Below are 24,731 nucleotides of genomic sequence, written 5' to 3'. Positions count from 1 at the left end.
GCGGAATATGTGTGCGCTATATAATAACTGGTAATAATATTCTCTGTACAGCGCTGTGGAATATGTGTGCGCTATATAATAACTGGTAATAATATTCTCTGTACAGCGCTGCGGAATATGTGTGCGCTATATAATAACTGGTAATAATAATCTGTACAGCGCTGCGGAATATGTGTGCGCTATATAATAACTGGTAATAATAATCTGTACAGCGCTGCGGAATATGTGTGCGCTATATAATAACTGGTAATAATAATCTGTACAGCGCTGTGGAATATGTGTGCGCTATATAATAACTGGTAATAATAGTCTCTGTACAGCGCTGCGGTATATGTGTATATAAAGATCTTTTAATAAATAAATATATATAACTTGCACAGACCCAACCGCCCCCGAATGACCCCATTGTACCTAGACGTCTATATGTTATATATGATAACATAGTCCGTATACAGCCGCATGTCAGCACTGTATACACGTATGTTACATGTATGTATATGATGTGACATATAGGGACAGGTGACTCTCTGGGACATTACAAGCTGCCAGGATCAGGACATTAAATACATGAATACGTTTGTAATGTAAAAACAATATATTAGTTTGATCTGTGTATCGCAGTCTCCGGATCGCCACAGTCCCCACGTTGTTCCCGTGTCTATAGTCCGTCAGGATAGCAGCACCTGTGCCGCGTGTGTGATGTAGCTACATGTACGTGCTCCGCAGACACCTCAATTGCCACCACGGGTGCCGGTTCTCCCCCTGTCAGGCCCAAGTACTGGAGCCAGGGGTCCGGGCTCTCTGATATTGGTCCCGCCATGGTCCCGGTGACGGAGTCTGCAATGTCCTTTTGTAACAGAACGCGATTGATGATAACCTGGGCCAGCGAGAACGGCACAGAACTTCCTCCAGTGGCAGAGAAGCCCAGAACGTCCCCCTCCCCCCCATACAGCAAGACTGACGGACAGGCCCAGAATGTGGGAGTGGAATGTTCCGTGGGGTCAGAGCTCCGGACAAAGTCGCTGAGCAGGATTCCTGTGGATGGAGACACAATCCCGGAGCCAAAGGTGCTGTTCAGCGTGAGGGAAATGACAAAGACGTCTCCATCTGAGTCGGCTATTATAACACTGCCCCCGACAGGTGCTGGGCTCCGCGGTGGGCGCGGCTGCGGGGAGGGGCTGGCGGTGAGGTCTCTTGGCCATGCACCACCCGCAGTGTACGTGATCTTTGAGGCATTGAGCAGAATATCAGAGCTTTGGTTGTTGGCGATGTCATGTCTCTGATTATATACCTGGCGGATAGTGGCGGAGAGAATCCCCCCCGCCGTGGGCTCCGTGGTGCTGTACAGCATCATACCATCCACGTGAAGTGTCAGCGGTTCTACGCTGGCCAGATGCTTCCCTGATATCGCCTCGGAGAGCCTCTCTCGCTCCGTCACGCCGGTGTCATTCAGCAAACCGTGGATGAGAACGCCGGATAGAGCAGAATCTGACGCCAGGTTCGCTACCTGCGCCAGGAGGCTTCCCAGGGGCTTATTCACTACAGTAGCTCCGATGTCTTTCAGGCTGTTATTGTGGTGGCAGAAGAGACGGCTCAGGCCCTCGGAGGATGTGACCGTATTCCGGTTTTCCTCTAGAGCTGCCTGGAGGTTCTCATCCACCAGGAATCCCCGGTAGGCCAGGTTAATGGCTGCGCTGAGCAGCTCCGGCCAAGGTTTTGTCCCATGTTGCTGATGGAGAGACCAGAGGCCCTGGAGCACCTGCGGGATCCCATATCCTGCGGGAGAAGCCTCTGTTGGGATTGCCGTCAGCGCGGAGGCGGCCTGTGATGTGCTGTTATAGTAGATGGACGAGAAGACTCCACCTGCAGAGACACAGAGGTCACTGTACGCGGCTGACACACACACCCTCCTGCCACACACAATCCCCTGCCACACCCCCTGCTCGCACACACAATCCCCTGCCACACCCCCTGCTCGCTCACACCCTCCTGCCACACACACACACACGTTACACACACTCCCCTGCCACACCCCCTGCTCGCACATGCCTCCTGCTCGCACACATCCCTCTGTTACACACATCCCCTGCTCGCACACACAATCCCCTGCCCCTCCCTTCTCGCACCACTCCCTGATACCACCCTGCTCGCACACATCCCCTGCCCCTCCCTGCTCACACACACCCCGATACGCCCTTGCTCGCACACATCCCCTACCCCTCCCTGCTTGCACACACCCCGATACACCCTTGCTCGCACACATCCCCTAACCCTCCCTGCTCGCACACACCGCCCTGCTCGGACACATCCCCTGCCCCTCCTCCTGCTCGCACACACCGCCCTGCTCGAACACACCCCTTGCTCGCACACACTGCCCTGCTCGCACACATCCCCTGCCCCTCTCTGCTCGCACACACCACCCGCCGCATCCCACTGCTCCCATAGTCTCCCTCCTCGCACACACCGCTGCTCCCAGACTCCCTTCTTGCACCCCCCCCCCTGCTCGTACACACCCCTTGCTTGTACACATCTCCTGCTCCCACACCCCCACACCCCCACTGCCCCTCCATGCACACACACCCTATCCCTCCGTACTAGCACACACCACCTGCCACACCACCTGCTCCCATACTCTCCATCTTCACACACACCCCTGCTCCCACACACCTTATGCTCACACACACCCTCCCCTGCTTGCATACACTTCCTGCCCCTCCTTGCTTACCTAATACTATTCTGCCTCAATTACCACCCACTCTATACTGGTTAATTAATACTATACCGATCCAATTAGCCCTCATTAAAGTGGTTACCAAATACTATACTGCCCCAATTACCCCCCGCACTATACTGGTTACCTAATACTATACTGCCCCAATTACCCCTGCACTATACTGGTTACCAAATACTATACTGCCCCAATTACCCCCCGCACTATACTGGTTACCAAATACTATACTGCCCCAATTACCCCCCGCACTATACTGGTTACCAAATACTATACTGCCCCAATTACCCCCCGCACTATACTGGTTACCAAATACTATACTGCCCCAATTACCCCCCGCACTATACTGGTTACCAAATACTATACTGCCCCAATTACCCCCCGCACTATACTGGTTACCAAATACTATACTGCCCCAAATACCCCCCGCACTATACTGGTTACCAAATACTATACTGCCCCAATTACCCCCCGCACTATACTGGTTACCAAATACTATACTGCCCCAATTACCCCTGCACTATACTGGTTACCAAATACTATACTGCCCCAATTACCCCTGCACTATACTGGTTACCTAATACTATACTGCCCCAATTACCCTTCGCACTATACTGGTTACCTAATACAAAACTGCTCCAATTACCCTCGCACTATACTGGTTAATTAATACTATACCGATCCAATTAGCCCTCATTAAAGTGGTTACCTAATACTATACTGCCCCAATTACTCCCTGCACTATACTGGTTACCTGATATTATACTGCCCCAATTACCCCCTGCACTATAATGGTTACCTAATACTATACTGCCCCAATTACTCCCCGCACTATACTGGTTACCTAATACTATACTGCCCCAATTACCCCCCCACTATACTGGTTACCTAATACTATACTGCCCCAATTACCTCCCGCACTATACTGGTTACCTAATACTATACTGCCCAAATTACCCCCCCGCACTATACTGGTTACCTAATACTATACTGCCCCAATTACCCCCCCGCACTATACTGGTTACCTGATACTATACTGCCCCAATTACCCCCCGCACTATACTGGTTACCTAATACTATACTGCCCCAATTACCCCCTGCACTATACTGGTTACCTAATATTATACTGCTCCAATTACCCCCCCGCACTATACTGGTTACCTAATACTATACTGCCCCAATTACCCCCCGCACTATACTGGTTACCTAATACTATACTGCCCCAATTACCTCCCGCACTATACTGGTTACCTAATACTATACTGCCCCAATTACCCCCCGCACTATACTGGTTACCTAATACTATACTGCCCCAATTACCTCCCGCACTATACTGGTTACCTAATACTATACTGCCCCAATTACCCCTGCACTATACTGGTTACCAAATACTATACTGCCCCAATTACCCCCCCGCACTATACTGGTTACCAAATACTATACTGCCCCAATTACCCCCCGCACTATACTGGTTACCAAATACTATACTGCCCCAATTACCCCCCGCACTATACTGGTTACCAAATACTATACTGCCCCAATTACCCCTGCACTATACTGGTTACCAAATACTATACTGCCCCAATTACCCCTGCACTATACTGGTTACCAAATACTATACTGCCCCAATTATCCCCTGCACTATACTGGTTACCTAATACTATACTGCCCCAATTACCCTTCGCACTATACTGGTTACCTAATACTATACTGCCCCAATTACCCTCGCACTATACTGGTTAATTAATACTATACCGATCCAATTAGCCCTCATTAAAGTGGTTACCTAATACTATACTGCCCCAATTACCCCCTGCACTATTCTGGTTACCTGATATTATACTGCCCCAATTACCCCCTGCACTATAATGGTTACCTAATACTATACTGCCCCAATTACTCCCCGCACTATACTGGTTACCTAATACTATACTGCCCCAATTACCCCCTGCACTATACTGGTTACCTAGTACTATACTGCCCCAATTACCTCCCGCACTATACTGGTTACCTAATACTATACTGCCCCAATTACCTCCCGCACTATACTGGTTACCTAATACTATACTGCCCCAATTACCCCCCCCACTATACTGGTTACCAAATACTATACTGCCCCAATTACCCCCCGCACTATACTGGTTACCTAATACTATACTGCCCCAATTACCCTCGCACTATACTGGTTAATTAATACTATACCGATCCAATTAGCCCTCATTAAAGTGGTTACCTAATACTATACTGCCCCAATTACCCCCTGCACTATTCTGGTTACCTGATATTATACTGCCCCAATTACCCCCTGCACAATAATGGTTACCTAATACTATACTGCCCCAATTACTCCCCGCACTATACTGGTTACCTAATACTATACTGCCCCAATTACCCCCCGCACTATACTGGTTACCTAATACTATACTGCCCCAATTACCTCCCGCACTATACTGGTTACCTAATACTATACTGCCCCAATTACCCCCCGCACTATACTGGTTACCTAATACTATACTGCCCCAATTACCCCCCGCACTATACTGGTTACCAAATACTATACTGCCCAAATTACCCCCCCCCGCACTATACTGGTTACCAAATACTATACTGCCCCAATTACCCCCCGCACTATACTGGTTACCAAATACTATACTGCCCCAATTACCCCTGCACTATACTGGTTACCAAATACTATACTGCCCCAATTACCCCTGCACTATACTGGTTACCAAATACTATACTGCCCCAATTATCCCCTACACTATACTGGTTACCTAATACTATACTGCCCCAATTACCCTTCACACTATACTGGTTACCTAATACTATACTGCCCCAATTACCCTCGCACTATACTGGTTAATTAATACTATACCGATCCAATTAGCCCTCATTAAAGTGGTTACCTAATACTATAATGCCCCAATTACCCCCTGCACTATTCTGGTTACCTGATATTATACTGCCCCAATTACCCCCTGCACAATAATGGTTACCTAATACTATACTGCCCCAATTACTCCCCGCACTATACTGGTTACCTAATACTATACTGCCCCAATTACCCCCCCCACTATACTGGTTACCAAATACTATACTGCCCCAATTACCCCCCGCACTATACTGGTTACCTAATACTATACTGCCCCAATTACCCTCGCACTATACTGGTTAATTAATACTATACCGATCCAATTAGCCCTCATTAAAGTGGTTACCTAATACTATACTGCCCCAATTACCCCCTGCACTATTCTGGTTACCTGATATTATACTGCCCCAATTACCCCCTGCACAATAATGGTTACCTAATACTATACTGCCCCAATTACTCCCCGCACTATACTGGTTACCTAATACTATACTGCCCCAATTACCCCCCGCACTATACTGGTTACCTAATACTATACTGCCCCAATTACCTCCCGCACTATACTGGTTACCTAATACTATACTGCCCCAATTACCCCCCGCACTATACTGGTTACCTAATACTATACTGCCCCAATTACCCCCCGCACTATACTGGTTACCAAATACTATACTGCCCCAATTACCCCCCGCACTATACTGGTTACCAAATACTATACTGCCCCAATTACCCCCCGCACTATACTGGTTACCAAATACTATACTGCCCCAATTACCCCTGCACTATACTGGTTACCAAATACTATACTGCCCCAATTACCCCTGCACTATACTGGTTACCAAATACTATACTGCCCCAATTATCCCCTACACTATACTGGTTACCTAATACTATACTGCCCCAATTACCCTTCACACTATACTGGTTACCTAATACTATACTGCCCCAATTACCCCCCGCACTATACTGGTTACCTAATACTATACTGCCCCAATTACCTCCCGCACTATACTGGTTACCTAATACTATACTGCCCAAATTACCCCCCCCCGCACTATACTGGTTACCTAATACTATACTGCCCCAATTACCCCCCGCACTATACTGGTTACCAAATACTATACTGCCCCAATTACCCCCCGCACTATACTGGTTACCTAATACTATACTGCCCCAATTACCCCCCGCACTATACTGGTTACCTAATATTATACTGCTCCAATTACCCCCCGCACTATACTGGTTACCTAATACTATACTGCCCCAATTATCCCCCGCACTAAACTGGTTACCTAATATTATACTGCCCCAATTACCCCCCGCACTATACTGGTTACCTAATACTATACTGCCCCAATTACCTCCCGCACTATACTGGTTACCTAATACTATACTGCCCCAATTACCCCGCCGCACTATAGTGGTTACCTGATACTATACTGCCCCAATTACCCCCCGCACTATACTGGTTACCTAATACTATACTGCCCCAATTACCCCCCGCACTATACTGGTTACCTAATACTATACTGCCCCAATTACCTCCCGCACTATACTGGTTACCTAATACTATATTGCCCCAATTACCTCCCGCACTATACTGGTTACCTAATACTATACTGCACCAATTACCCCCCGCACTATAGTGGTTACCTGATACTATACTGCCCCAATTACCCCCCGCACTATACTGGTTACCTAATACTATACTGCCCCAATTACCCCCCACACTATACTGGTTACCTAATACTATACTGCCCCAATTACCTCCCGCACTATACTGGTTACCTAATACTATACTGCCCCAATTACCCCCCGCACTATACTGGTTACCTAATACTATACTGCCCCAATTACCTCCTGCACTATACTGGTTACCTAATACTATACTGCCCCAATTACCCCCCGCACTATAGTGGTTACCTAATACTATACTGCCACAATTACCCCCCGCACTATACTGGTTACCTAATACTATACTGCCCCAATTACCCCCCGCACTATTCTGGTTACCTAATACTATACTGCCCCAATTACCTCCCGCACTATACTGGTTACCTAATACTATACTGCCCAAATTACCCCCCCCGCACTATACTGGTTACCTAATACTATACTGCCCCAATTACCCCCCGCACTATACTGGTTACCTGATACTATACTGCCCCAATTACCCCCCGCACTATACTGGTTACCTAATACTATACTGCCCCAATTACCCCCCCGCACTATACTGGTTACCTAATATTATACTGCTCCAATTACCCCCCGCACTATACTGGTTACCTAATACTATACTGCCCCAATTACCTCCCGCACTATACTGGTTACCTAATACTATACTGCCCCAATTACCCCGCCGCACTATAGTGGTTACCTGATACTATACTGCCCCAATTACCCCCGCACTATACTGGTTACCTAATACTATACTGCCCCAATTACCCCCCGCACTATACTGGTTACCTAATACTATACTGCCCCAATTACCCCCCGCACTATAGTGGTTACCTGATACTATACTGCCCCAATTACCCCCTGCACTATACTGGTTACCTAATACTATACTGCCCCAATTACCCCCCGCACTATACTGGTTACCTAATACTATACTGCCTCAATTACCCCCCACACTATACTGGTTACCTAATACTATACTGCCCCAATTACCTCCCGCACTATACTGGTTACCTAATACTATACTGCCCCAATTACCTCCAGCACTATACTGGTTACCTAATACTATACTGCCCCAATTACCCCCCGCACTATAGTGGTTACCTAATACTATACTGCCCCAATTACCCCCCGCACTATTCTGGTTACCTGATACTATACTGCCCCAATTACCCCCCGCACTATACTGGTTACCTAATACTATACTGCCCCAATTACCTCCCGCACTATACTGGTTACCTAATACTATACTGCCCCAAATACCCCCCCGCACTATACTGGTTACCTGATACTATACTGCCCCAATTACCTCCCGCACTATACTGGTTACCTAATACTATACTGCCCCAATTACCTCCCGCACTATACTGGTTACCTAGTACTATACTGCCCCAATTACCTCCCGTACTATACTGGTTACCTAATACTATACTGCCCCAATTACCCCCCGCACTATAGTGGTTACCTAATACTATACTGCCCCAATTACCCCCCACACTATACTGGTTACCTAATACTATACTGCCCCAATTACCCCCCCCGCACTATACTGGTTACCTGATACTATACTGCCCCAATTACCTCCCGCACTATACTGGTTACCTAATACTATACTGCCCCAATTACCCCCCCCCCCCCCCCCCCCCGCACTATACTGGTTACCTAATATTATACTGCCCCAATTACCCCCCCCCCGCACTATACTGGTTACCTAATATTATACTGCCCCAATTACCCCCCCGCACTATACGGATCACCGCCAGGTTCTTCCTCCTGACACCCTGCATACAGCACAGTTACCGCCCCATGTGTCCTGGGGTAACTTACCTAAACTTGAGGTATGTGGGTGTAACACAGAGAGACAGAGCACAGCAGCGATCCCGGCATCCACCACAGAGCCGCCTGACTGCAGCATATCTCGTCCCACCGTGGAGCAGGTCTCTGTGACCGGGAGACAATGAGAAAGCCATGAGGACAAAAGACAGCATGTGATCACCCCCCCAGCCCTCCGGTCACAGGAGCAGCCGTCATCACTAATAATGGTGCTTACACCTACCCCACGCTAGGTGCAGGAGATGTGATCACCCCCCCAGCCCTCCGGTCACAGGAGCAGCCGCCATCACTAATAACGGTGCTTACACCTACCCCACGCTGGGTGCAGGAGATGTGATCCCCCCCCAGTCCTCCGGTCACAGGAGCAGCCGCCATCACTAATAATGGTGCTTACACCTACCCCACACTGGGTGCCGGAGATGTGATTCCCCCCCAGCCCTCCGGTCACAGGAGCAGCTGCCATCACTAATAATGGTGCTGACACCTACCCCATGCTGGGTGCAGGAGATGTGATCCCCCCCCCCCCAGCCCTCCGACCACAGGAGCAGCCGTAATCACTAATAATGGTGCTTACACCTACCCCACGCTGGGTGCCGGAGACGTGATCACCCCCCAGCCCTCCGGTCACAGGAGCAGCCGCCATCACTAATAATGGTGCTTACACCTACCCCACGCTGGGTGCAGGAGATGTGATCCCCCCCCAGCCCTCCGGTCACAGGAGCAGCTGCCATCACTAATAATGGTGCTGACACCTACCCCACGCTGGGTGCAGGAGATGTGATCACCCCCAGCCCTCCGGTCACAGGAGCAGCCACCATCACTAACAATGGTGCTGACACCTACCCCACGCTGGGTGCAGGAGATGTGATTCCCCCCCAGCCCTCCGGTCACAGGAGCAGCCGCCATCACTAATAATGGTGCTTACACCTACCCCACGCTGGGTGCAGGAGATGTGATCCCCCCAGCCCTCCGGTCACAGGAGCAGCCGCCATCACTAATAATGGTGCTTACACCTACCCCACACTGGGTGCAGGAGATGTGATCCCCCCCCAGTCCTCCTATCACAGGAGCAGCCGCCATCACTAATAATGGTGCTTACACCTACCCCACGCCGGGTGCAGGAGCTGTGATCACCCCCCCCCCTAACCCTCCGGTCACAGGAGCAGCCGTCATCACTAATAATGGTGCTGACACCTACCCCACGCTGGGTGCAGGAGATGTGATCCATCCAGCCCTCCGGTCACAGGAGCAGCCGCCATCACTAATAATGGTGCTGACACCTACCCCACGCTGGGTGCAGGAGATGTGATCCCCCCCCCAGCCCTCCGGTCACAGGAGCAGCCGCCATCACTAATAATGGTGCTTACACCTACCCCACGCTGGGTACAGGAGATGTGATCCCCCCCAGTCCTCCGGTCACAGGAGCAGCCGTCATCACTAATAATGGTGCTTACACCTACCCCACGCTGGGTGCAGGAGATGTGATCCCCCCCCAGCCTTCCGGTTACAGGAGCAGCCGCCATCACTAATAATGGTGCTTACACCTACCCCACGCTGGGTGCAGGAGATGTGATCCCAGCCCTCCGGTCACAGGAGCAGCCGCCATCACTAATAGTGGTGCTTACACCTACCCCACGCTGGGTGCAGGAGATGTGATCCCCCCCAGTCCTCCGGTCACAGGAGCAGCCGTCATCACTAATAATGGTGCTTACACCTACCCCACGCTGGGTGCAGGAGATGTGATCCCCCCCCAGCCCTCCGGCCACAGGAGCAGCCGCCATCACTAATAATGGTGCTGACACCTACCCCACGCCGGGTGCAGGAGATGTGATCCCCCCCCCAGCCCTCCGGTCACAGGAGCAGCCGTCATCACTAATAATGGTGCTGACACCTACCCCACGCTGGGTGCAGGAGATGTGATTCCCCCCCAGCCCTCCGGTCACAGGAGCAGCCGTCATCACTAATAACGGTGCTTACACCTACCCCACGATGGGTGCAGGAGATGTGATCCCCCCCCCCAGCCCTCCGGTCACAGGAGCAGCCGCCATCACTAATAATGGTGCTTACACCTACCCCACGCTGGGTGCAGGAGATGTGATCCCCCCCAGTCCTCCGGTCACAGGAGCAGCCGTCATCACTAATAATGGTGCTTACACCTACCCCACGCTGGGTGCAGGAGATGTGATCCCCTCCAGTCCTCCGGTCACAGGAGCAGCCGTCATCACTAATAACGGTGCTTACACCTACCCCACGCTGGGTGCAGGAGATGTGATCACCCCCCAGCCCTCCAGTCACAGGAGCAGCCACCATCACTAATAATGGTGCTTACACATACCCCACGATGGGTGCAGGAGATGTGATCACCCCCCAGCCCTCCGGGCACAGGAGCAGCCGCCATCACTAATAATGGTGCTGACACCTACCACACGCTGGGTGCAGGAGATGTGATCCCCCCCAGTCCTCCGGTCACAGGAGCAGCCGCCATCACTAATAATGGTGCTTACACCTACCCCACGCTGGGTGCCGGAGATGTTATCCCCCCCAGTCCTCCAGTCACAGGAGCAGCCGCCATCACTAATAATGGTGCTTACACCTACCCCACGCTGGGTGCCGGAGATGTGATCACCCCCCAGCCCTCCAGTCACAGGAGCAGCCGCCATCACTAATAATGGTGCTTACACCTACCCCACGCTGGGTGCCGGAGATGTTATCCCCCCCAGTCCTCCAGTCACAGGAGCAGCCGCCATCACTAATAATGGTGCTTACACCTACCCCACGCTGGGTGCCGGAGATGTGATCCCCCCCCAGCCCTCCGGCCACAGGAGCAGCCGCCATCACTAATAATGGTGCTTACACCTACCCCACGCTGGGTGCAGGAGATGTGATCCCCCCCCCCAGCCCTCCGGTCACTGGAGCAGCCGCCATCACTAATAACGGTGCTTACACCTACCCCACGATGGGTGCAGGAGATGTGATCCCCCCCCAGCCCTCCGGTCACAGGAGCAGCCGTCATCACTAATAATGGTGCTTACACCTACCCCACGCTGGGTGCAGGATATGTGATTCCCCCCCAGCCCTCCGGCCACAGGAGCAGCCGCCATCACTAATAATGGTGCTTACACCTACCCCACGCTGGGTGCAGGAGATGTGATCCCCCCCCAGCCCTCCGGCCACAGGAGCAGCCGCCATCACTAATAACGGTGCTTACACCTACCCCACGATGGGTGCAGGAGATGTGATCACCCCCCCAGCCCTCCGGTCACAGGAGCAGCCGCCATCACTAATAATGGTGCTTACACCTACCCCATGCTGGGTGCAGGAGATGTGACCCCCCCCAGCCCTCCAGTCACAGGGGCAGCCGCCATCACTAATAATGGTGCTTACACCTACCCCACGCTGGGTGCAGGAGATGTGATCCCCCCCAGTCCTCCGGTCACAGGAGCAGCCGTCATCACTAATAACGGGGCTTACACCTACCCCACGATGGGTGCAGGAGATGTGATCACCCCCCAGCCCTCCGGGCACAGGAGCGGCCGCCATCACTAATAATGGTGCTGACACCTACCCCACGCTGGGTGCCGGAGATGTGATCCCCCCCCCAGCCCTCCGGTCACAGGAGCAGCCGTCATCACTAATAATGGTGCTGACACCTACCCCACGCTGGGTGCAGGAGATGTGATCACCCCCATCCCTCCGGTCACAGGAGCAGCCGCCATCACTAATAATGGTGCTTACACCTACCCCACGCTGGGTGCAGGAGATGTGATCCCCCCCCCAGCCCTCCGGTCACAGGAGCAGCCGCCATCACTAATAATGGTGCTTACACCTACCCCACGCTGGGTGCAGGAGATGTGATCCCCCCCCAGTCCTCCGGTCACAGGAGCAGCCGCCATCACTAATAATGGTGCTTACACCTACCCCACACTGGGTGCCGGAGATGTGATTCCCCCCCAGCCCTCCGGTCACAGGAGCAGCTGCCATCACTAATAATGGTGCTGACACCTACCCCACGCTGGGTGCCGGAGATGTGATCCCCCCCCCAGCCCTCCGGTCACAGGAGCAGCCGTCATCACTAATAATGGTGCTGACACCTACCCCACGCTGGGTGCAGGAGATGTGATCACCCCCATCCCTCCGGTCACAGGAGCAGCCGCCATCACTAATAATGGTGCTTACACCTACCCCACGCTGGGTGCAGGAGATGTGATCCCCCCCCCAGCCCTCCGGTCACAGGAGCAGCCGCCATCACTAATAATGGTGCTTACACCTACCCCACGCTGGGTGCAGGAGATGTGATCACCCCCAGCCCTCCAGTCACAGGAGCAGCCGTCATCACTAATAATGGTGCTTACACCTACCCCACGCCGGGTGCAGGAGATGTGATCACCCCCAGCCCTCCGGTCACAGGAGCAGCCGCCATCACTAATAACGGTACTTACACCTACCCCACACTGGGTGCAGGAGATGTGATCCCCCAGCCCTCCGGGCACAGGAGCAGCCGCCATCACTAATAATGGTGCTTACACCTACCCCACGCTGGGTGCAGGAGATGTGATCACCCCCCCAGCCCTCCGGTCACAGGAGCAGCCGCCATCACTAATAATGGTGCTTACACCTACCACACGCTGGGTGCAGGAGATGTGATCACCCCCCAGCCCTCCGGTCACAGGAGCAGCCGCCATCACTAATAATGGTGCTGACACCTACCCCACGATGGGTGCAGGAGATGTGATTCCCCCCCAGCCCTCCGGTCACAGCAGCAGCCGCCATCACTAATAATGGTGCTGACACCTACCCCACGCCGGGTGCAGGAGCTGTGATCACCCCCCAGCCCTCAGGCCACAGGAGCAGCTGCCATCACTAATAATGGTGCTTACACCTACCCCACGCTGGGTGCAAGAGATGTGATCCCCCCCCCAGCCCTCCGGTCACTGGAGCAGCCGCCATCACTAATAACGGTGCTTACACCTACCCCACGCTGGGTGCAGGAGATGTTATCCCCCCAGTCCTCCTATCACAGGAGCAGCTGCCATCACTAATAATGGTGCTGACACCTACCCCACACTGGGTGCAGGAGATGTGATCCCCCAGCCCTCCGGGCACAGGAGCAGCCGCCATCACTAATAATGGTGCTTACACCTACCCCACGCTGGGTGCAGGAGATGTGATCACCCCCCCAGCCCTCCGGTCACAGGAGCAGCCGCCATCACTAATAATGGTGCTGACACCTACCCCACGCTGGGTGCAGGAGATGTGATCCCCCCAGCCCTCCGGCCACAGGAGCAGCCGTCATCACTAATAATGGTGCTTACACCTACCCCACGCTGGGTGCAGGAGATGTGATCCCCCCCAGCCCTCCAGTCACAGGAGCAGCCGCCATCACTAATAATGGTGCTTACACCTACCCCACGCCGGGTGCAGGAGATGTGATCCCCCCCAGCCCTCTGACCACAGGAGCAGCCGCCATCACTAATAATGGTGCTTACACCTACCCCACGCTGGGTGCAGGAGATGTGATCCCCCCCCAGTCCTCCGGGCACAGGAGCAGCCGCCATCGCTAATAACGGTGCTTACACCTACCCCACGCTGGGTGCAGGAGATGTGATCCCCCCCCAGCCCTCCGGTCACAGGAGCAGCCGCCATCACTAATAACGGTGCTTACACCTACCCCACGCTGGGTGCAGGAGATGTGATCCCCCAGCCCTCCGGGCACAGGAGCAGCCGCCATCACTAATAATGGTGCTTACACCTACCCCACGCTGGGTGCAGGAGATGTGATCACCCCCCCAGCCCTCCGGTCACAGGAGCAGCCGCCATCACTAATAACGGTGCTTACACCTACCCCACGCTGGGTGCAGGAGATGTGATCCCCCCCCAGTCCTCCGGTCACAGGAGCAGCCGCCATCACTAATAATGGTGCTTACACCTACCCCACGCTGGGTGCAGGAGATGTGATCCCCCCCAGCCCTCCGGTCACAGGAGCAGCCGCCATCACTAATAATGGTGCTTACACCTACCACACGCCGGGTGCAGGAGATGTGATTCCCCCCCCAGCCCTCCGGTCACAGGAGCAGCTGCCATCACTAATAATGGTGCTGACACCTACCCCACGCTGGGTGCAGGAGATGTTATCCCCCCAGTCCTCCTATCACAGGAGCAGCCGTCATCACTAATAATGGTGCTTACACCTACCCCACGCTGGGTGCAGGAGATGTGATCCCCCCCAGCCCTCCGGTCACAGGAGCAGCCGCCATCACTAATAATGGTGCTTACACCTTACCCCACGCTGGGTGCAGGAGATGTGATCACCCCCCAGCCCTCCGGTCACAGGAGCAGCCGTCATCACTAATAATGGTGCTGACACCTACCCCACGCTGGGTGCAGGAGATGTGATCACCCCCCAGCCCTCCGGTCACAGGAGCAGCCGTCATCACTAATAATGGTGCTGACACCTACCCCACGCTGGGTGCCGGAGATGTGACCCCCCCCAGCCCTCCGGTCACAGGAGCAGTCGCCATCACTAATAATGGTGCTTACACCTACCCCACGCTGGGTGCAGGAGATGTGATTCCCCCCCAGCCCTCCGGTCACAGGAGCAGCCGCCATCACTAATAATGGTGCTTACACCTACCCCACGCTGGGTGCAGGAGATGTGATCCCCCCCCAGCCCTCCGGTCACAGGAGCAGCCGCCATAACTAATAATGGTGCTTACACCTACCCCACGCTGGGTGCAGGAGATGTGATCCCCCCCAGTCCTCTGACCACAGGAGCAGCCGCCATCACTAATAATGGTGCCGACACCTACCCCACGCTGGGTGCAGGAGATGTGATCCCCCCCAGTCCTCTGACCACAGGAGCAGCCGCCATCACTAATAATGGTGCTGACACCTACCACACGCTGGGTGCAGGAGATGTGATCCCCCCCAGCCCTCCGGTCACAGGAGCAGCCGCCATCACTAATAATGGTGCTTACACCTACCCCACGCCGGGTGCAGGAGATGTGATCCCCCCCAGCCCTCTGACCACAGGAGCAGCCGCCATCACTAATAATGGTGCTTACACCTACCCCACGCTGGGTGCAGGAGATGTGATCCCCCCCAGTCCTCCGGTCACAGGAGCAGCCGCCATAACTAATAATGGTGCTTACACCTACCACACGCCGGGTGCAGGAGATGTGATCCCCCCCAGCCCTCCGGTCACAGGAGCAGCCGCCATCACTAATAATGGTGCTTACACCTACCCCACGCTGGGTGCAGGAGATGTGATCACCCCCCAGCCCTCCGGTCACAGGAGCAGCCGCCATCACTAATAATGGTGCTTACACCTACCCCACGCCGGGTGCAGGAGATGTGATCCCCCCCAGCCCTCCAGTCACAGGAGCAGCTGCCATCACTAATAATGGTGCTTACACCTACCCCACGCTGGGTGCAGGAGATGTGATCACCCCCCCAGCCCTCCGGTCACAGGAGCAGCCGCCATCACTAATAATGGTGCTTACACCTACCCCACGCCGGGTGCAGGAGATGTGATCCCCCCCAGCCCTCTGACCACAGGAGCAGCCGCCATCACTAATAATGGTGCTTACACCTACCCCACGCTGGGTGCAGGAGATGTGATCCCCCCCAGTCCTCCGGTCACAGGAGCAGCCGCCATAACTAATAATGGTGCTTACACCTACCACACGCCGGGTGCAGGAGATGTGATCCCCCCCAGCCCTCCGGTCACAGGAGCAGCCGCCATCACTAATAATGGTGCTTACACCTACCCCACGCTGGGTGCAGGAGATGTGATCACCCCCCAGCCCTCCGGTCACAGGAGCAGCCGCCATCACTAATAATGGTGCTTACACCTACCCCACGCCGGGTGCAGGAGATGTGATCCCCCCCAGCCCTCTGACCACAGGAGCAGCCGCCATCACTAATAATGGTGCTTACACCTACCCCACGCTGGGTGCAGGAGATGTGATCCCCCCCAGTCCTCCGGTCACAGGAGCAGCCGCCATAACTAATAATGGTGCTGACACCTACCCCACGCTGGGTGCAGGAGATGTGATCACCCCCAGCCCTCCGGTCACAGGAGCAGCCGCCATCACTAATAATGGTGCTTACACCTACCCCACGCTGGGTGCAGGAGATGTGATCCCCCCCCAGTCCTCTGACCACAGGAGCAGCCGTCATCACTAATAATGGTGCTTACACCTACCCCACGCTGGGTGCAGGAGATGTGATCACCCCCAGCCCTCCGGCCACAGGAGCAGCCGCCATCGCTAATAATGGTGCTTACACCTACCCCACGCTGGGTGCAGGAGATGTGATCACCCCCAGCCCTCCGGTTACAGGAGCAGCCGCCATCACTAATAATGGTGCTTACACCTACCCCACGCTGGGTGCAGGAGATGTGATCCCCCCCCAGCCCTCCGGTCACAGGAGCAGCCGCCATCACTAATAATGGTGCTGGGGGCCATTAGAGAATCAGCTAAGGGACTAGACACATGTACAGCACAGAGCCTGTGGCAGTGACTGAGGGTATACACAGCCAGCCAGTCAGTGACTCCTGCAATGTCGGGTGGTAGATGGGCACAGTGTCGGGGATACTCAGCAGGATGGGCACAGATGTAAATCTCCTCACCAGAATCAGTGACCACCGCGGCTCGGTGGTATGTGCCTGAGGAATGGCTATGTTTAGCGGACAAGCTTCCATCCATCTTATGGTCTTCGTGATGATGGCTGCCATGTTCCCCTGTGCGACCACCAGCCTCTGACGTCTCCTGGAGCGCGCTAGGTGCTTCTAGACGACCGTATTCAAGTTCATACAGGACAAAGCCGATCGCCACAGCCAAGAGCAGTAAGGAGGAGAAGATCCGTACACAGACCTCTCGCTGCTGCGCCCGGAGCACCGACCGCGAGGACTGACTGAAAGACAGCGACAAAGAGTTCTTACTAGAATGTATTACCAGTATGCCCACACTCTGATGCCCCTTACACCACGTACACCCTCCCCACACTAATGCCCCTTACACCACGTACACTCTCCAAACATTAGTGCCCCTTACACCACGTACACCCTCCGCACACTAATGCCCCTTACACCACGTACACCCTCCCCACACTAATGCCCCTTACACCACGTAAACCCTCCAAACACTAATGCCCCTTACACCACGTACACCCTCCGCACACTAATGCCCCTTACACCACGTACACCCTCCCCACACTAATGCCCCTTACACCACGTACACCCTCCGCACACTAATGCCCCTCACGCCACGTACACCCTCCAAACACTAGTGCCCCTTACACCACGTACACCCTCCAAACACAAATGCCCCTTACACCCTCCACACACTAGTGCCCCTTACACCACGTACACCCTCCAAACACTAATGCCCCTCACGCCACGTACACCCTCCCCACACTAATGCCCCTTACACCACGTACACCCTCCCCACACTAATGCCCCTTACACCACATAAACCCTCCAAACACTAGTGCCCCTTACACCACGTACACCCTCCAAACACTAATGCCCCTTACACCACGTACACCCTCCAAACACTAATGCCCCTTACACCACGTACACCCTCCCCACACTAATGCCCCTTACACCACGTACACCCTCCAAACACTAGTGCCCCTTACACCACGTACACCCTCCAAACACTAATGCCCCTTACACCACGTACACCCTCCAAACACTAGTGCCCCTTACACCACGTACACCCTCCAAACACTAATGCCCCTTACACCACGTAAACCCTCCAAACACTAGTGCCCCTTACACCACGTACACCCTCCAAACACTAGTGCCCCTTACACCACGTACACCCTCCAAACACTAGTGCCCCTTACACCACGTACACCCTCCAAACACTAATGCCCCTTACACCACGTACACCCTCCAAACACTAGTGCCCCTTACACCACGTACACCCTCCAAACACTAGTGCCCCTTACACCACGTACACCCTCCAAACACTAATGCCCCTTACACCACGTAAACCCTCCAAACACTAGTGCCCCTTACACCACGTACACCCTCCAAACACTAGTGCCCCTTACACCACGTACACCCTCCAAACACTAGTGCCCCTTACACCACGTACACCCTCCAAACACTAATGCCCCTTACACCACGTACACCCTCCCCACACTAATGCCCTTTACACCACGTACACCCTCCCCACACTAATGCCCTTTACACCACATACACCCTCCCCACACTAGTGCCCCTTACACCACGTACACCCTCCCCACACTAGTGCCCCTTACACCACGTACACCCTCCCCACACTAATGCCCTTTACACCACATACACCCTCCCCACACTAGTGCCCCTTACACCACGTACACCCTCCCCACACTAATGCCCTTTACACCACGTACACCCTCCCCACACTAATGCCCTTTACACCACATACACCCTCCCCACACTAATGCCCCTTACACCACATACACCCTCCCCACACTCTGATGCCCCTTACACCACATACACCCTCCAAACACTAGTGCCCCTTACACCTCCTATACCCTCCCCACACTAGTGCCCCTTACACCACGTACACCCTCCCCACACTAGTGCCCCTTACACCACGTACACCCTCCAAACACTAATGCCCCTTACACCACGTACACCCTCCCCACACTAATGCCCCATAGACCACATACACCCTCCCCACACTAATGCCCTTTACACCACGTACACCCTCCCCACACTAATGCCCCTTACACCACATACACCCTCCCCACACTCTGATGCCCCTTACACCACATACACCCTCCAAACACTAATGCCCTTTACACCACGTACACCCTCCCCACACTAATGCCCTTTACACCACGTACACCCTCCCCACACTAATGCCCCTTACACCACATACACCCTCCCCACACTCTGATGCCCCTTACACCACGTACACCCTCCAAACACTAATGCCCCTTACACCACGTACACCCTCCCCACACTAATGCCCTTTACACCACGTACACCCTCCCCACACTAATGCCCTTTACACCACATACACCCTCCCCACACTAGTGCCCCTTACACCACGTACACCCTCCCCACACTAGTGCCCCTTACACCACGTACACCCTCCCCACACTAATGCCCTTTACACCACATACACCCTCCCCACACTAGTGCCCCTTACACCACGTACACCCTCCCCACACTAATGCCCTTTACACCACGTACACCCTCCCCACACTAATGCCCTTTACACCACATACACCCTCCCCACACTAATGCCCCTTACACCACATACACCCTCCCCACACTCTGATGCCCCTTACACCACATACACCCTCCAAACACTAGTGCCCCTTACACCTCCTATACCCTCCCCACACTAGTGCCCCTTACACCACGTACACCCTCCCCACACTAGTGCCCCTTACACCACGTACACCCTCCAAACACTAATGCCCCTTACACCACGTACACCCTCCCCACACTAATGCCCCATAGACCACATACACCCTCCCCACACTAATGCCCTTTACACCACGTACACCCTCCCCACACTAATGCCCCTTACACCACATACACCCTCCCCACACTCTGATGCCCCTTACACCACATACACCCTCCAAACACTAATGCCCTTTACACCACGTACACCCTCCCCACACTAATGCCCTTTACACCACGTACACCCTCCCCACACTAATGCCCCTTACACCACATACACCCTCCCCACACTCTGATGCCCCTTACACCACGTACACCCTCCAAACACTAATGCCCCTTACACCACGTACACCCTCCCCACACTAATGCCCTTTACACCACGTACACCCTCCCCACACTAATGCCCTTTACACCACATACACCCTCCCCACACTAGTGCCCCTTACACCACGTACACCCTCCCCACACTAGTGCCCCTTACACCACGTACACCCTCCCCACACTAATGCCCTTTACACCACATACACCCTCCCCACACTAGTGCCCCTTACACCACGTACACCCTCCCCACACTAATGCCCTTTACACCACGTACACCCTCCCCACACTAATGCCCTTTACACCACATACACCCTCCCCACACTAATGCCCCTTACACCACATACACCCTCCCCACACTCTGATGCCCCTTACACCACATACACCCTCCAAACACTAGTGCCCCTTACACCTCCTATACCCTCCCCACACTAGTGCCCCTTACACCACGTACACCCTCCCCACAATAGTGCCCCTTACACCACGTACACCCTCCAAACACTAATGCCCCTTACACCACGTACACCCTCCCCACACTAATGCCCCATAGACCACATACACCCTCCCCACACTAATGCCCTTTACACCACGTACACCCTCCCCACACTAATGCCCCTTACACCACATACACCCTCCCCACACTCTGATGCCCCTTACACCACATACACCCTCCAAACACTAATGCCCTTTACACCACGTACACCCTCCCCACACTAATGCCCTTTACACCACGTACACCCTCCCCACACTAATGCCCCTTACACCACATACACCCTCCCCACACTCTGATGCCCCTTACACCACGTACACCCTCCCCACACTAATGCCCCTTACACCACGTACACCCTCCCCACACTAATGCCCCTTACACCACCTATACCCTCCCCACACTAGTGCCCCTTACACCCTCCCCACACTAATGCCCCATAGACCACGTACACCCTCCCCACACTAATGCCCCTTACACCACGTACACCCTCCCCACACTAATGCCCCATAGACCACGTACACCCTCCCCCACTAGTGCCCCTTACACCACGTACACCCTCCCCACACTAATGCCCCTTACACCACATACACCCTCCAAACACTAATGCCCCTTACACCACGTACACCCTCGCAACACTCTGATGCCCCTTACACCACGTACACCCTCCCCACACTAATTCCCCTTACACCTCCTATACCCTCCATACTCTGTGAGTATATTTAGTGCCGGCGCCCAGCAACAGCAGGAACTGGAACTGGAAGAACCTGTTCAGTGTCTCCGGCCGACTCCATTCCAGTTATTCAGGTTCATACATACAGGGATACACCTGTATATGTATATATCACCTGTATACACCTGTATATGTACAGTATATATCACCTGTATACACCTGTATATGTATATATCACCTGTATATGTACAGTATATATCACCTGTATACACCTGTATATGTATATGTCACCTGTATAGAGCACAGGGACACACCTGTAATATATACTGTATATATCACCTGTATACACCTGTATATATGTATATATCACCTGTATACACCTGTATATGTATATATCACCTGTATATGTACAGTATATATCACCTGTATACACCTGTATATGTATATGTCACCTGTATAGAGCACAGGGACACACCTGTAATATATACTGTATATATCACCTGTATACACCTGTATATATTTATATATCACCTGTATACACCTGTATATGTATATATCACCTGTATACACCTGTATATGTACAGTATATATCACCTGTATATGTATATGTCACCTGTATATGTACAGTATATATCACCTGTATACACCTGTATATGTATATGTCACCTGTATAGAGCACAGGGACACACCTGTAATATATACTGTATATATCACCTGTATACACCTGTATATATTTATATATCACCTGTATACACCTGTATATGTATATATCACCTGTATACACCTGTATATGTATATATCACCTGTATACACCTGTATATGTACAGTATATATCACCTGTATATGTATATATCACCTGTATATGTACAGTATATATCACCTGTATACACCTGTATATGTATATGTCACCTGTATAGAGCACAGGGACACACCTGTAATATATACTGTATATATCACCTGTATACACCTGTATATATGTATATATCACCTGTATACACCTGTATATGTATATATCACCTGTATATGTACAGTATATATCACCTGTATACACCTGTATATGTATATGTCACCTGTATAGAGCACAGGGACACACCTGTAATATATACTGTATATATCACCTGTATACACCTGTATATATTTATATATCACCTGTATACACCTGTATATGTATATATCACCTGTATACACCTGTATATGTACAGTATATATCACCTGTATATGTATATGTCACCTGTATACACCTGTATATGTACAGTATATATCACCTGTATATGTATATGTCACCTGTATAGAGCACAGGGACACACCTGTAATATATACTGTATATATCACCTGTATACACCTGTATATATGTATATATCACCTGTATACACCTGTATATGTATATATCACCTGTATATGTACAGTATATATCACCTGTATGTATATATCACCAGTATAGAGCACAGCGACACACCTGTATATATACTGTATATATCACCTGTATATGTATATATCACCTGTATACACCTGTATGTATATATCACCAGTATAGAGCACAGCGACACACCTGTATATATACTGTATATATCACCTGTATATGTATATATCACCAGTATAGAGTACAGGGACACACCAGTATATATATATATATATATATATATATATATATATATATATATATATATATATATATATATCACCTGCATACACCTGTATATATATCACCTGTATATGTATATATCACCTGTATACACCTGTATGTATATATCACCAGTATAGAGCACAGGGACACACCTGTATATATATATATATATATATATATATATATATATATATATATATATATATCACCTGTATATATACTGTATATACATCACCTGTATAGAGCACATGGACACACCTGTATATGTATGTATCTCCTGTATACACCTGTATGTATCACCTGTATACACCCTTATACTGTATATGTATGTATCTCCTGTATACACCTGTATATATACTGTATATATCACCTGTATATTTATATATCACCTGTATACACCTGTATGTATATATCACCAGTATAGAGCACAGCGACACACCTGTATATATACTGTATATATCACCTGTATATGTATATATCACCTGTATACACCTGTATGTATATATCACCAGTATAGAGCACATGGACACAACTGTATATGTATGTATCACCTGTATACACCTGTATATATCACCTGTGTATATATATATATATATATATATATATATATCACCTGTATACACCCGTATATACATCACCTGTATGGAGCACATGGATACACCTGTATATATATATATATATATATATATATATATATATATATATATATATATATATCACCTGTATACACCTGTATTTACATCACCTGTATGGAGCACATGGATACACCTGTATATATACTGTATATACATCACCTGTATGGAGCACATGGATACACCTATATATATATATATATATATATATATATATATATATATATATATATATATCACCTGTATACACCTGTATATACATCACCTGTATGGAGCACATGGACACACCTGTATATATACTGTATATACATCACCTGTACAGGTAGACCGTCACCTCCTCCTCCCGGTCCCCGCTCTCCGTCTCCTGCAGCTTCTGGTACCGGATCTCTTCCCGCAAAGGAGACATCACTGTCGTGTCCCGGCTGTCACTGTACCCGGAGGTGTCACCGCGGCTGCTGCGGCTGCTAGTCCGGGCTC

At 51.8% G+C, this 24,731-nt stretch overlaps 1 protein-coding gene across 1 annotated transcript; it reads right to left on the bottom strand.

Annotated features, from left to right (window-relative positions):
- Window positions 1–291: 291 nt before the first annotated feature.
- Window positions 292–24,731, bottom strand: LOC146024684 (glutathione hydrolase 6-like). Its single transcript, XM_083155467.1, has 4 exons — window positions 24,569–24,731; window positions 17,740–18,023; window positions 9,105–9,218; window positions 292–1,863 (listed from the first exon to the last, which is right to left on the bottom strand). The coding sequence occupies exons 1-4, from the start codon at window positions 24,658–24,660 to the stop codon at window positions 659–661; spliced, it is 1,695 nt and encodes a 564-aa protein (XP_083011593.1). The 5' UTR covers window positions 24,661–24,731; the 3' UTR covers window positions 292–658.

Source organism: Crinia signifera, chromosome 1 (genome assembly GCF_055691185.1).
Source record: "Crinia signifera chromosome 1, ASM5569118v1, whole genome shotgun sequence".
In the NCBI taxonomy this organism is placed as follows: domain Eukaryota; kingdom Metazoa; phylum Chordata; class Amphibia; order Anura; family Myobatrachidae; genus Crinia; species Crinia signifera.
The sequence above is the reverse complement of the archived record's forward strand: the minus strand, read 5'-3'. Positions and strand labels throughout refer to the sequence as shown.

What these genes read in the sequence shown, in the direction of transcription:
- LOC146024684 (XM_083155467.1), bottom strand. Translation starts at nt 24,660, where the DNA reads ATGTCTCCTTTGCGGGAAGAGATCCGGTACCAGAAGCTGCAGGAGACG. An exon ending in GTGACGGTCTACCTGTACAG is followed by an intron (nt 18,024 to 24,568) that starts GTGATGTATATA and finishes GCTGTCTTTCAG; the next exon opens with TCAGTCCTCGCGGTCGGTGC. An exon ending in CGCGGTGGTCACTGATTCTG is followed by an intron (nt 9,219 to 17,739) that starts GTGAGGAGATTT and finishes TCCCGGTCACAG; the next exon opens with AGACCTGCTCCACGGTGGGA.